Genomic DNA, 12,113 nt, shown 5'->3' on the forward strand with positions numbered 1-12,113 from the left:
TCCTTAAATATGTAGCGCTAAGGTTAAAAGTCCCATTCAGTATTCACTGTTAAAGACAAGGTATTGTTCTGTTTGTAGACAGTAGCGGTTTGGTAGAGTATGTCTGTTGTGAGTCATTAGATGCTACAGTGCTGGGTATGGGATCCAGTGTTCTAAATGTCAGTGGTTCTAACTTAATCTCACTAGTTCTAATGAATTCTTAGTTGTTCTAACTAAATCTCAGTAGTTCTGATACCATCCCAGTGGTTCTGACTGTCTCAGTGGTCTGATACCATCCCAGTGGTTCTGACTGTCTCAGTGGTCTGATACCATCCCAGTGGTTCTGACTGTCTCAGTGGTCTGATACCATCCCAGTGGTTCTGACTATGTCTCAGTAGTTCTGATACCATCCCAGTGGTTCTGACTATGTCTCAGTAGTTCTGATACCATCCCAGTGGTTCTGACTATGTCTCAGTAGTTCTGATACCATCCCAGTGGTTCTGACTATGTCTCAGTGGTCTGCCTACAGTATGTCCTCACATGCAGTGTATTCTTTTCATTAGGCATTAAACACTGAATCCTTAATATTGCCTTTTGTAGCATGAACTCTTGATTTCCAACTTGAAATATTGACTTTCTCTCTTCTTATAAGTCTTACAAGGCTTGTGACCTCCAAAATCCCAGTGGTGATGCACTTGTCTTACCTCAAGGGGTCCTGTCTAACTCAGTCGGTTGAGCATAGAGCTTTGGTTGCTAGTTTCATTGCCGCAGGGGGGCAGTATGAAAATGTATGGAAATGTGTGAACTCACTACTATGGTATACACTCACTTTGAATAAGAGTCTCTGCTAAATGTCTTTACATTTAAAACGTCATAATAAGCTGTTGACTTACTGCAAGTGCATAATTATTGCTTAGAAAGGAACTTTAGACTTATGATATGCGTTGCTTTGTAAGTATACCTCTCTATGTAACACTTAATGTGCTGCTGAAGGCCTGCGAGTCTTGATGTTTCATCCGATTTAAAACAGAGCACAGTGGTGTGTAAGGTGTGTAAGGGGACACTGAGACACTTCGCGATGCTTGTGCTTGTAACGCTGGTGTTTGTTGTGCAGGTGCTTGTAATACTTGTTTTGTTCCTGAACAGGATATCACTGGGACACATCAGATTGGATGCTCTACGGTAGTGTTCGGCATCCTGTAGACCAGGAGGTGTTGCAGTGGAGATGCATGGAAAGACATGTCCCGCCCTGCACCGACCCTGATCTCCTTAAACCAGGCTACTATGAAGGAGGCCCTGATACTGAGAAGGTCTCCTCTCCACCAGCTGATCTGGATCAAGTACCCCTGTCACCTCTCTTAGGCTTGAGCAGTGGTTATGATGACACCCTGCTGGACATACCAGGCCACCCAAACACACATTTCACCTGCAGCCAGCAGGGTCAAAGAAATGACCAGAACCATCTCTACCCCATAGACAGGCCCATAGGCTATAACCCAGGAGTCGACATGGTTCAGATAGGGACAAACCATGACCCCTTTGAGATAAGAGGGGGACAGAAACATAGCAGCAGGTCTGACCTCCCAGGCTTGGGTGAGGGGTCAGAGGTCAGGGGTCAGAGTAACCAGCCGAGCTGTGACGCAGGCTTGTTTCCCAAGCCCTAGCTCTGGACATGTGGTCTCTGACAAGCGACTGAAATTAAATTGAATGTATAGAATTTAAAGACAGACCCTACAGCTCAGTGCTTTGGCTCTCTTTTGAAAACACCAGAGGTTTGGAATGATGCTCTACCCTTTGACCTGTTGATCTTAAATGTCACAACAGACCAGAGAGATATTCTTACAGAGATCCTGAACTTCAAAAACAATGTGTCCTTGTTAAGATTGACAGTATTTTTGTACATCACACATAAACAAATTGTGAATGCTATGTGATTTCTGAACAAAAAGCTCGCACTATGTCTTTTTGGAATGGCTAATACTGTAAATTCCATACATACCTGCGTATTCATATTAGTGACATTGCATTGCATGAAGCTTATGTCAGAGTAAAACTGATTATATTCCAGTTAGCTATTTGCTTGTACAATAAACTTTTCTATGAATGATTCTGCTAGAATCATTGCTGTCATGTTTTAGCATATGAGTACAGATCTACAGTAGCCAGGAGAAAAGGTAGAAGCATTAGCTATCCTGTTCTCTTGCAATATCCTGCTGTCACCAGTGAAGGGGGGTAGGGGAGAGAAGTCCTCGCTTCAACCTCAAGCTCATTCTTCTGAAAAGATGTAACAATTTCTACTTCTACTCACAACAGCTTTTCAATCTTTCAATTGGTCACGCCGACTTGGGTTTCAAAAGAAGACCACTATACACTTGACTTGGTGGAGTTTATATAACCTAGCAATAATACTCTCATCTTCTTAAGCTGGGAAGAAAATTACTTTAGAGATAATTGTCTTTCAATTTTTCTCACACAATATAGCAAGTCAGAGACGTACAAACATTTGATGTATAGATGACCCTAGAGTTCTTGATAGAGAGAGCTAAGCTGCTCAGGTGTGTAACACACGATGGCAGTACAACCCTAGAAAGCTTTCGTTAGTGGTTTGGATTAGACACAATAAGTACATTTCATGTAACCTATCTCAGATGAATGTACATGTCAGACATCTTTACATTTTCCAACCAGGGAGGAGGTAGGGAATTATCCCCTACAGGATGCTTTGATTTGGATTAAACAGGTCTCTTTTATACTAGATGTCAAACAAATCCTTGTGACAGCTTGTAAATGCAGTGCCGTGGGTGGACCTTGGGGGAGAGGAGTGGAGTCTAATAACGTGATGTGGCGGCACGCTCCACTCTGACTGTGCGGCAGACTGGAACATGTGACACAGGCGTGACCGAGATGTATGAAAAGCATTCAAACACATTTTGGGGTCTAGTATCCTTGTGGGAACAATCATCCCCATCCAAAAAAAGATTTCCCTAACATATAAACCTAGCCCTGACCCTAACCTTAACCCCAAACCCATGAACATGTTCCACCAGGTCAGTTGTTTTACTAGAAAAGAAAACCCCCATCCCATACTGTACACTCTCTTACGTACAAGCAAACAAACGTTCTGGCTAATGAGAAGCACAGCTGTTAATAACAATACATAATATATTATCTGTACTCAGACCTGGTCAAATTGATCAATAAACCAACGGCGTGTCCAGGTTAACCCTGACTCACTCAATCACACCTTAGGAAATTCACTTTACTGAGTGCTTAGTGTCCATTCAGAGACCGGGTCGTACCATTACACTCATCCATTTGTTTGTCAAAGAACAATCTAGAATGGAATCCACGTGGCACAAAATGTGGCAGTGAACTGAGGTAGTGCTGGTGCATCATTGTGTCCTCTGTCAGGAGGTTTGAGAGATTTGGCATGGGCCCCCCAGTTCCTCAAGAACCGCTGCATGAACACCTGGTCTGGCAATAGCGCTGCCCTCGACCCCCTAGCCTCTGCAGATGGCCGAGGTGGTGGTGGTGGTGGGGGGGCTCCCAGCCATGTAGGACATTTACACCAGGTGTTGTCACAAGAACCGGAAAATTGCCCAAAACAAGGTTGCCTCCTCTACCATGGAATGTTATCTTCACTACCGTCGTTTCAGACCAACAGACTCTGGGCAGCTTCAGTCCTCAGCATTAAGCCTGATGAATAGCTAATCAATGGCTCCCCTCCCTGACCAACTGACCATCTGCACTCTATCTGCACTGACTATATCTGAACTGACTATTCATAAACTTCAATGCAGCTTTTCTTTGAATAATTTTCTGCCCGTTCACTATTACCTCTGCTTACATATTCAGGTCCCTCGTAAATTGGTTTGGAGGAGAATTGCGATGGCTGGAACACTTTATGCCTTCTGTGTCAAATTCTCAGAGATTGTACATTCAGTATGCACAACCCTGTTTCCAAAAAAGGTGGGACGCTGTGTAAAATGTAAATAAAAATAGAATGCAATGATGTGCAAAATGTTTTACTCTATATTGAATATAATAGTATAAAGATAACATGTCAAATGTTGAAACTGAGACTGAGAAATTTTATTGTTTTTGGAAAGAAATATGCCCACTGAATTTGATGCCAGCAACCAGTTTCAAAAACCTTTAGGCAGAGGCAACAATAGACTGAAAAAAAAAAACTAAAGCTAATTAGGTCAATTGGTAACTGGTCAGTAACATGATTGGGTATTAAAAGATCATTCCAGAGAGGATGGGGAGGGATTCACCACTAGTGCAACAATTTAAGAATAACATTTCTCAATGTAAAATTGCAAAGAGTCTCATCATCTACGGTGCATAATATCATTCAAAGATTCAGAGAATCCGGAAAAACCTCTGTATTGGATGAACGTGATGGGCACTGCTATAAAAACAGACATGATTATGTAGTGGACATCACGGCATGGGCTCAGGAACACTTATGTCTGTGAACACAGTACGTTGCAGCATCCACAAATGCAAGTTTAAACTCTACCATAAAAAGAAGAAACCATATATAAACAAGATCCAGAAACGCTGCTCCCTTCTCTGAGCCCAAGCTAATTTAAGATGGACTGAGGCGAAGTGGAAAACTGTCCTTTCGTCTGACGATTCAAAATAATTACAAATAAATTGGAATCATGGACGCCACATCATCCAGGCTACAGAGGAGAGGGACTATCTGGCTTGTTATCAGTGCACAGTTCAAAAGCCAGCATACTTGATGGTATGGGGGTGCATTAGTGCACATGGCATGGGTGGTTAGCACATCTGTAAATGCACCATTAATGCTGAAAAATATATACAGTTTTTGGGATGCTGACATCCAGACTTTTTTTTTAGGGAAGGCCTAAAAAAGACAATGCCAAACCACATTCTGCACATATTACAACAGCATGGCTTTTTAGTAAAATAGTCTGGGTGCTAAACTGGCCTGCCTGCAGTCCAGATCTGTCACCCATTGAAAACATTTGGCGCATTATGAAAAGAAAAATACAACAAAGGAGACCCCGAACTGTTGAGCAGCTGAAATCCTATGTCAAGCAAGAAGAGGAATACATTTCACTTTCAGAACTATAGCAATTGGTCTCCTTGGTTTCCAAATGCTTACAGAGTATCGTTAAAGAAGAGGAGATGCAACACAGTAGTTAACATTCCCCTGTCCCAACTTTTTTGTAATGTGTCGCTGGCATCAAATTTAAAATGGGCATGTTTTTTTCCAATAACATTAACATTTCTCAGTTAAAAAATGTGATGTTTTGCATTCTGTTATTATTAGCATTTTACGCAACGTCCCACCTTTTCTGGAAATGGGGTTGTAATACCAACAAGTTTAATCAGTCTACTACAATTTTGGTATGAATAGTGTCTCTCTAAATCAAACAGACAAGTTGTAACACTGTCAAATACATATTACAATCCATCCCACCTCCTAAGTTAGCCTTTAATTAGAACATGAGAACAAAGTTTCCATGTTTGTACGTTTCGTTTGGTGGAAATAAAAGAATAATAAAAATCTTAACATTCTTAGTATTTTTACACATTTTTATCAACAGGCCTTTTCCAACTAAACCATTAATGTTAGACATGTTCACCCAATGTCAGAGTAAAGCAAAGGCAGTGGTCCACCCAAACACTGTCAAATGCAATACATTTTGAACACAGACTGCACAACTTTCACTCTGTTCAGCAGTTTCTGGCATCTCTGACTGGCAGCTTGTTTCACTAGACCCAACACTTCTCATCAATCCCATTTACTGTAGCCTGTGTCATATCCCCCTCTGTGATTGTCCCTTCCTCCCAAAAGCTCCTCTATCTGTCTCTGATCTCAGCAACCAAGAGCCAAATCTCTAGTGTTTTTCTCAAGTAGTGTTTTCTATGTCCATAAGAGGCTGTCACTGGCCTGTGCTATCATGTATCTAATCTTTCCCCTCTCTCCACTTCTTCAAGCCTAGTTCTTTAGGCTCAGACATTTAACTCTTAGGGGTGACTCTCAGTTTGAAGATTTGTTGGAACTCATCTTAAAGAGTCCTTGCATGTTGCATCATTGTGTCTCACGATCTCAGTAATCACAACAGGGTGTTTAATTGAAATGTTTATTAAATATTGCAAACCCAAATTTGTTCCCATATAGATATTAAGCAACATTCATCATTCATTAAATAGCATAATTTGTACATATTTTGTCTTAATCATCAGGCTTCTTTTGAAATATTTGCTTGTATCTATTCATGGAAATGTTGAATCCTTCAGAATTAAATGCTGGACTCAACCGTACACTGTAGCTCTTGATGTCAAATGGCTAAAACATATTGCTTGTGTCATCACTTCAAAAACAGTCATTTTTGATAGTGCACATTGGCCTCTGCCCAGGTCCATATCAAAATGAATTGATGATACTTCCTCTTTTATGTGAAAATAACCAGAGCGTGCTGAGTGACCTATGGAGGCCCTTCAGGTGCCAGCTAGCGAGCCAAAGCTAGCGAGCCAAAGCTAGCGAGCCAAAGCTAGCGAGCCAAAGCTAGCGAGCCAAAGCTAGCGAGCCAAAGCTAGCGAGCCAAAGCTAGCGAGCCAAAGCTAGCGAGCCAAAGCTAGCGAGCCAAAGCTAGCGAGCCAAAGCTAGCGAGCCAAAGCTAGCGAGCCAAAGCTAGCGAGCCAAAGCTAGCGAGCCAAAGCTAGCGAGCCAAAGCTAGCGAGCCAAAGCTAGCGAGCCAAAGCTAGCGAGCCAAAGCTAGCGAGCCAAAGCTAGCGAGCCAAAGCCATATTCATCTCTTTTAAGACACTCTAACCTTGCTACTGTACTAAGTGCTTGGCATAGAGGACGGTGTCCTGCTAGGTCCAATACAGGCTGGATAAATTAAATTAATGGGTCTACAGGCCAGGACATAGACCAGATGTCTTTTTTCTAGTTTACTCAATAAACCAGGCAGTAACTGAATGAGACAAATCACCTCTCAGACTGAACTCACCTTGGCCAAGGAGCTTTCATGGTTTACTGATACCTGTGGTTTTTTATCACCTTTCCCAGTCTCCTTTGTAGAAGGCAAGCTTCTCCCTTTGCTTACAACTGTCTAACGATTACAGATCAGGCCCATTCATATCCTCACCAGATTCAACACAGACACACCTACACAGTTTTCTCCCTAGGAAAACAGTCAGGCATACAATGGCTCTCAAAAGAATTCAACCTCCCACTTGGACTTTTTATTGAATTACATTGTCTTAAGCATTTCACTTTCTCTTCTAGCACTTATTGCAAACTGTGCACCTCTGTTTCCACACCTCTGCCCATCTTCCCACCTTCCCCCTTTCACATTCTGTTGCGTTACAACATGAAATCAAAATGGATTGAACCAGGCATTATTATCAGTATACTGTGTGCTGAAGGAGACACTGACACTGAACAATGATATGAATGCCTAAGGCTTGGGCACAGAGAGCAGGTCAGAGTTGGTTGAGCACACATACAGTGAGTAAGTCAAGTTTGCCAACTAAACAGGATACACAAGGCATTGACCTTTAAATGAAATTATTACTTGCCGATTTACTCATGACAGTGTAACAAAGATAGGGGTAATACAGTAAATACAACAACGATACAATACTAATAAAGATGTCAGTAAATGTCAGTAAATGTCAGTAAAGATAAGGGAGAAAACAAAGTGTATCAGATGAGGAAATGAATATGAATCGTACATTCTTTATGGTTTAGGTCTGAGCAGTAATTACTACTATAAGAAGTCTGGTAGTAGCAGTTACGATGTGTGCATATGACAGGAATATTCCCACATAAAGATCAGTCCAGGTAAACATTTGCAAAAAAGATAGTGTAACATTGCTGTTAATCAGCTTGATCTGACACTCGGAAAATGAGAGAAATCAAAACTTTAATCGAAGTTATCATTTAAAAATAATAATATTTTAATCAATATTTAAATATTAGTTTAAAAAACGTGTCACATTTATTGGCAACTGTAGAAAATCTTGTGAACCAAATCTAATGGGAGTGTCTTCCATGATGTACTGTAATTTTTTTATAAGTTCGTCTGTGTCATTTGGAACTCTTATAATTGGTCATCTAAGATTGTCTATTTCTCTGGGGCTATACTTCAGGTGACAGACTCCATTATTCATTCACAAAAAAATACAACAGGGTTTTTGACTTCTGTAAGTTAGCTGTAAGAAAAAATAGCTAAATTTCTTCTCAATATTAGGCCAATAGGATGTTTAAATCAACTGCTTTGATTAACCTGCCGTGAACATGATGTGTGTTTTCCATCTTCGATGAAGTTCGCTGTGGAGAGAGGAGTTACCAGTTATTTTGCTGACATTGTTCAAAATCACATGTGGCTAGTAAAAATGAGATTAAAACATTTCCACATGGCAGCCTTTCTCTTTTCATTTACAGAGCTTTATAATTTGAGTAGGCTACTTTATTTGTCATATGAGTTGCTAGCAGTACAGCCCATGCACACTATACAGACATGCACCCATATTTAGCACGCAAAATTGTATATTCTACATCACGTTACGTTGCCAGCAGCTGCTGAGTTAGAATTATTATGCAGCAGAGAAAGCTCGTTTCCAGATACTTCAGCACAAGTGCGCTGTGCGGATTATACAATAAACACTGCATAAGGTTAGGAGCGCAGTGACCTTTATGTAAAAACTAAACTGGGGGTGAACAAAATCATCTGTGAAGTGGCAGGCTTTGTGGATGTGTTTGGATAAAAGCATTTGTGGTTCTCGATGGCACCACTCAGTAGCAGGCGCACTTTTGTCTCAACTCTGTTGCGCCCTGGCTCGAGCAACTTGCAAAGTCTGGTCTGGCAAATAGGGGTTACACTCAGGATCATGCACACATTAACATAATAAAGAACTCATTTTAAAACACTAAAAAATACTAGAATTCAATCTTTACAAAGTACACTGCCCTGCCCTAGATATAAAAAAATATGAGACCCTCCTTATAGACAAACATAAAATACATTTTCCTTAGGATACCTATTACATAAATTGCTAACCGTCTCTAAGATACTTGGAAAAAGGAACATAAAAGTGTTCTCTTTTTGTTATCAGGGATCTGTACCTCAGATAAATAAGCTTGAGAGCAAGACAACAATCTAATATAGAAGAATTCAATGCAACTTTGCATTCGGTAATTCATCAAGATAATGTCCCGTCACACATATTGATGTCCATCCTCTTTCGGCTTAGCAGGCAGTAAGGGATTTCATCAGTGTGGAGCTACAATGTCTAGACAAAACATAGGCCACACAGTTTGGGTCAAAATATATTATTTAAGTGAAAATACAGACAAATTAAGGGAAAAAACAGAAAAAATCAGTGGAGGAACATAACGAATTAAAATGCTTCCATGTACATGTACTGCATGATGCAATTAAGCAATTAACATCCTATCATGCTCTGTGGAATAAATAAAAATGCTGAGCAGGCCCAGTTGACCTTTGGATCAAAATGGCAAGAGGACAGGATCTAAGTGACTATTCCAGGATGACAATGTCCTCATCCACATGGCATGAGGGCACACTGAATGGTTTGATAAGTATGAAAATTATATGAATCATATGCTATGGTCATCACAATAACCAGACCTCAACCCAATTCATCACCAATGGGCAATTTTGGACCTACGTGTTAGATAGCACTCTCCACCACCATCATCAAAACACCAAATAAGGAAATATCTTATGGAAAACAGCTCCAGTAAAGTTCCTGAGAATCGAGGAATCTATGCCAAGACACACAGAAGCTGTTCTGGCATCTCATAGTGCCCAACACATTTTATGTTGGTTCTTCCTTTAACTGGTCACCTGTCTGTATCATTTTCAGCAACTCGATTTATTATAAAACAAGTGTTTTCTAGGCAGGGCTGGCTACTAGTACTACTATAGATACATAAAATCATGCTGTGCCACAAAGCATGTCTTGAGACTGCAAATATTTTAAGAACATAAATTATGTCAGCGCAATGACAAAAATACCTCAACTTATCTCGCCTGTAACACTACAAAAATTAAAATACAAAGTAAACTTTTGAATATGTGGACTGTAGAGAAAGAAAATATGGAAAGATAGAAAGAGTAAGAGAGAAGAAGGTGAGTGAAGAGCAGAAGAGACAGACTAGGGAGCGGGGAGAGTAGCAGGAGAACTATGGGGGATGGAGAGAGGAAAGGAGATAGGCATGGACAAAGGAGAAAAGGAGATAGGCAAGGACAGTGATAAGAGAGCAGGAAAGAGATCAGAGAGAGTGAAAACAGGGAGATTGGGTGAGAGATAAGCATATACCGGAAGAAGACAAATATGCATGAATGATAAACATATGCTTGAATCACCTAGCCTCTTAGCAGTCAAGCGTCGTACTGACAAAGAATGACAAAGGTCAAGCGTTGCACTGACAAAGAATGACGATGGTCAAGCGTTGCACCGACAAAGAATGACGATGGTCAAGCGTTGCACTGACAAAGAATGATGATGGTCAAGCGTGGTACTGACAAAGAATGACGATGGTCAAGCGTGGTACTGACAAAGAATGACGATGGTCAAGCGTGGTACTGACAAAGAATGATGATGGTCAAGCGTTGCACTGACAAAGAATGACGATGGTCAAGCGTTGTACTGACAAAGAATGATGATGGTCAAGCGTTGCACTGACAAAGAATGACGATGGTCAAGCATTGTACTGACAAAGAATGACGATGGTCAAGCATGGTACTGACAAAGAATGACGATGGTCAAGCGTGGTACTGACAAAGAATGACGATGGTCAAGCGTGGTACTGACAAAGAATGACGATGGTCAAGCATGGTACTGACAAAGAATGACGATGGTCAAGCATGGTACTGACAAAGAATGACGATGGTCAAGCGTGGTACTGACAAAGAATGACGATGGTCAAGTGTTGCATTGACAAAGAATGACGATGGTCAAGCGTGGTACTGACAAAGAATGACGATGGTCAAGCGTGGTACTGACAAAGAATGACGATGGCCAAGCATGGTACTGACAAAGAATGACGATGGTCAAGCGTGGTACTGACAAAGAATGATGATGGTCAAGCATGGTACTGACAAAAAATGACGATGGTCAAGCGTTGCACTGACAAAGAATGATGATGGTTTTATTAACAGGCAACCAAATTAACCTATGGGACACCAAATATAATGAGTAAATGTAATGTGATTGAATCATCGACCCTGTTCGGGTCAGTGTCCCTCTCCTACACACATGACCTATCCTCAGGCTGAACCAAACAACAAAATGTCATCTTGGTGGCATACCAATCATGACATTGATCAACGCATGTAATATTTCATTTATTTTATACCAAGGAAGATACGTATTTCCATCAATTAAATTTATTTTCACATTTTATATGAACAACATCACAACTGCATTTAGCTGTGGGGTCTTATACCATTACTGTCCTTCATTCCCACATGCAATTCACAACATTCTCGTTTATCATCTATAACAACTGCCAGACATTTTTGGTACAGAGTAGACCCATGACCATTTTCCAATTTACAAAGAAGAATGAAAGGAGGGCCACCAGACATCAGAACAGTGCATTATAGGCCTGTACCTGTACTCAGTGACGTCAGACCGTAGGGGAAAAGGAGTACTAAGCACAAAACTCTGGGCCCTGTACATAGGCGGTTTCTGAAGGGGCCCTCCACTCTTTATTCAAGATTTTAAAACATTTGAGGGCCCTTCTACACCTTAGGGCCCTATATACAGTTAGGTCCAAATATAATTGGACACTAATACAAGTTTTGTTATTTTGGCTGTTAACCAAAATATATTCAGGTTACAGTAAAATAATGAATATGGGCTTAAAGTGCAGGATCTGTATTCACATCCAAATTGGAGGAAGGGTTTAGGAATTACAGCTCTTTAACATGTAGCCCCCTCTTTTTCAAGGGGTCAACACTAATTGAACAATTGACTCAAAAGCTGTTTTATGGACAGGTGTGGGCTATTCCTTCATTATTTCTTCATCGATTAAGGAGGTAAAAGGTCTGGAGTTGAATCCAGGTGTGACATTCACATTTGGAAGCTGTTGCTGTGAGCCCACAACATGC

The 12,113-nt window shown here is 40.8% G+C and overlaps 1 protein-coding gene across 1 annotated transcript in view; it reads left to right on the top strand.

The window, feature by feature from the left end:
• Nucleotides 1-2,088, top strand: part of fat1b (FAT atypical cadherin 1b) — a 31,367-nt gene extending 29,279 nt beyond the window's left edge. The window contains exon 30 of the mRNA XM_034291978.1: nucleotides 1,126-2,088. Within this exon, the coding sequence (XP_034147869.1) occupies nucleotides 1,126-1,643 (518 nt within the window). The 3' untranslated portion in view covers nucleotides 1,644-2,088. The remainder of the gene's footprint in view (nucleotides 1-1,125) is intronic.
• Nucleotides 2,089-12,113: the final 10,025 nt, after the last annotated feature.

This window comes from Esox lucius, chromosome 4 (assembly GCF_011004845.1).
Source record: "Esox lucius isolate fEsoLuc1 chromosome 4, fEsoLuc1.pri, whole genome shotgun sequence".
NCBI lineage: Eukaryota > Metazoa > Chordata > Actinopteri > Esociformes > Esocidae > Esox > Esox lucius.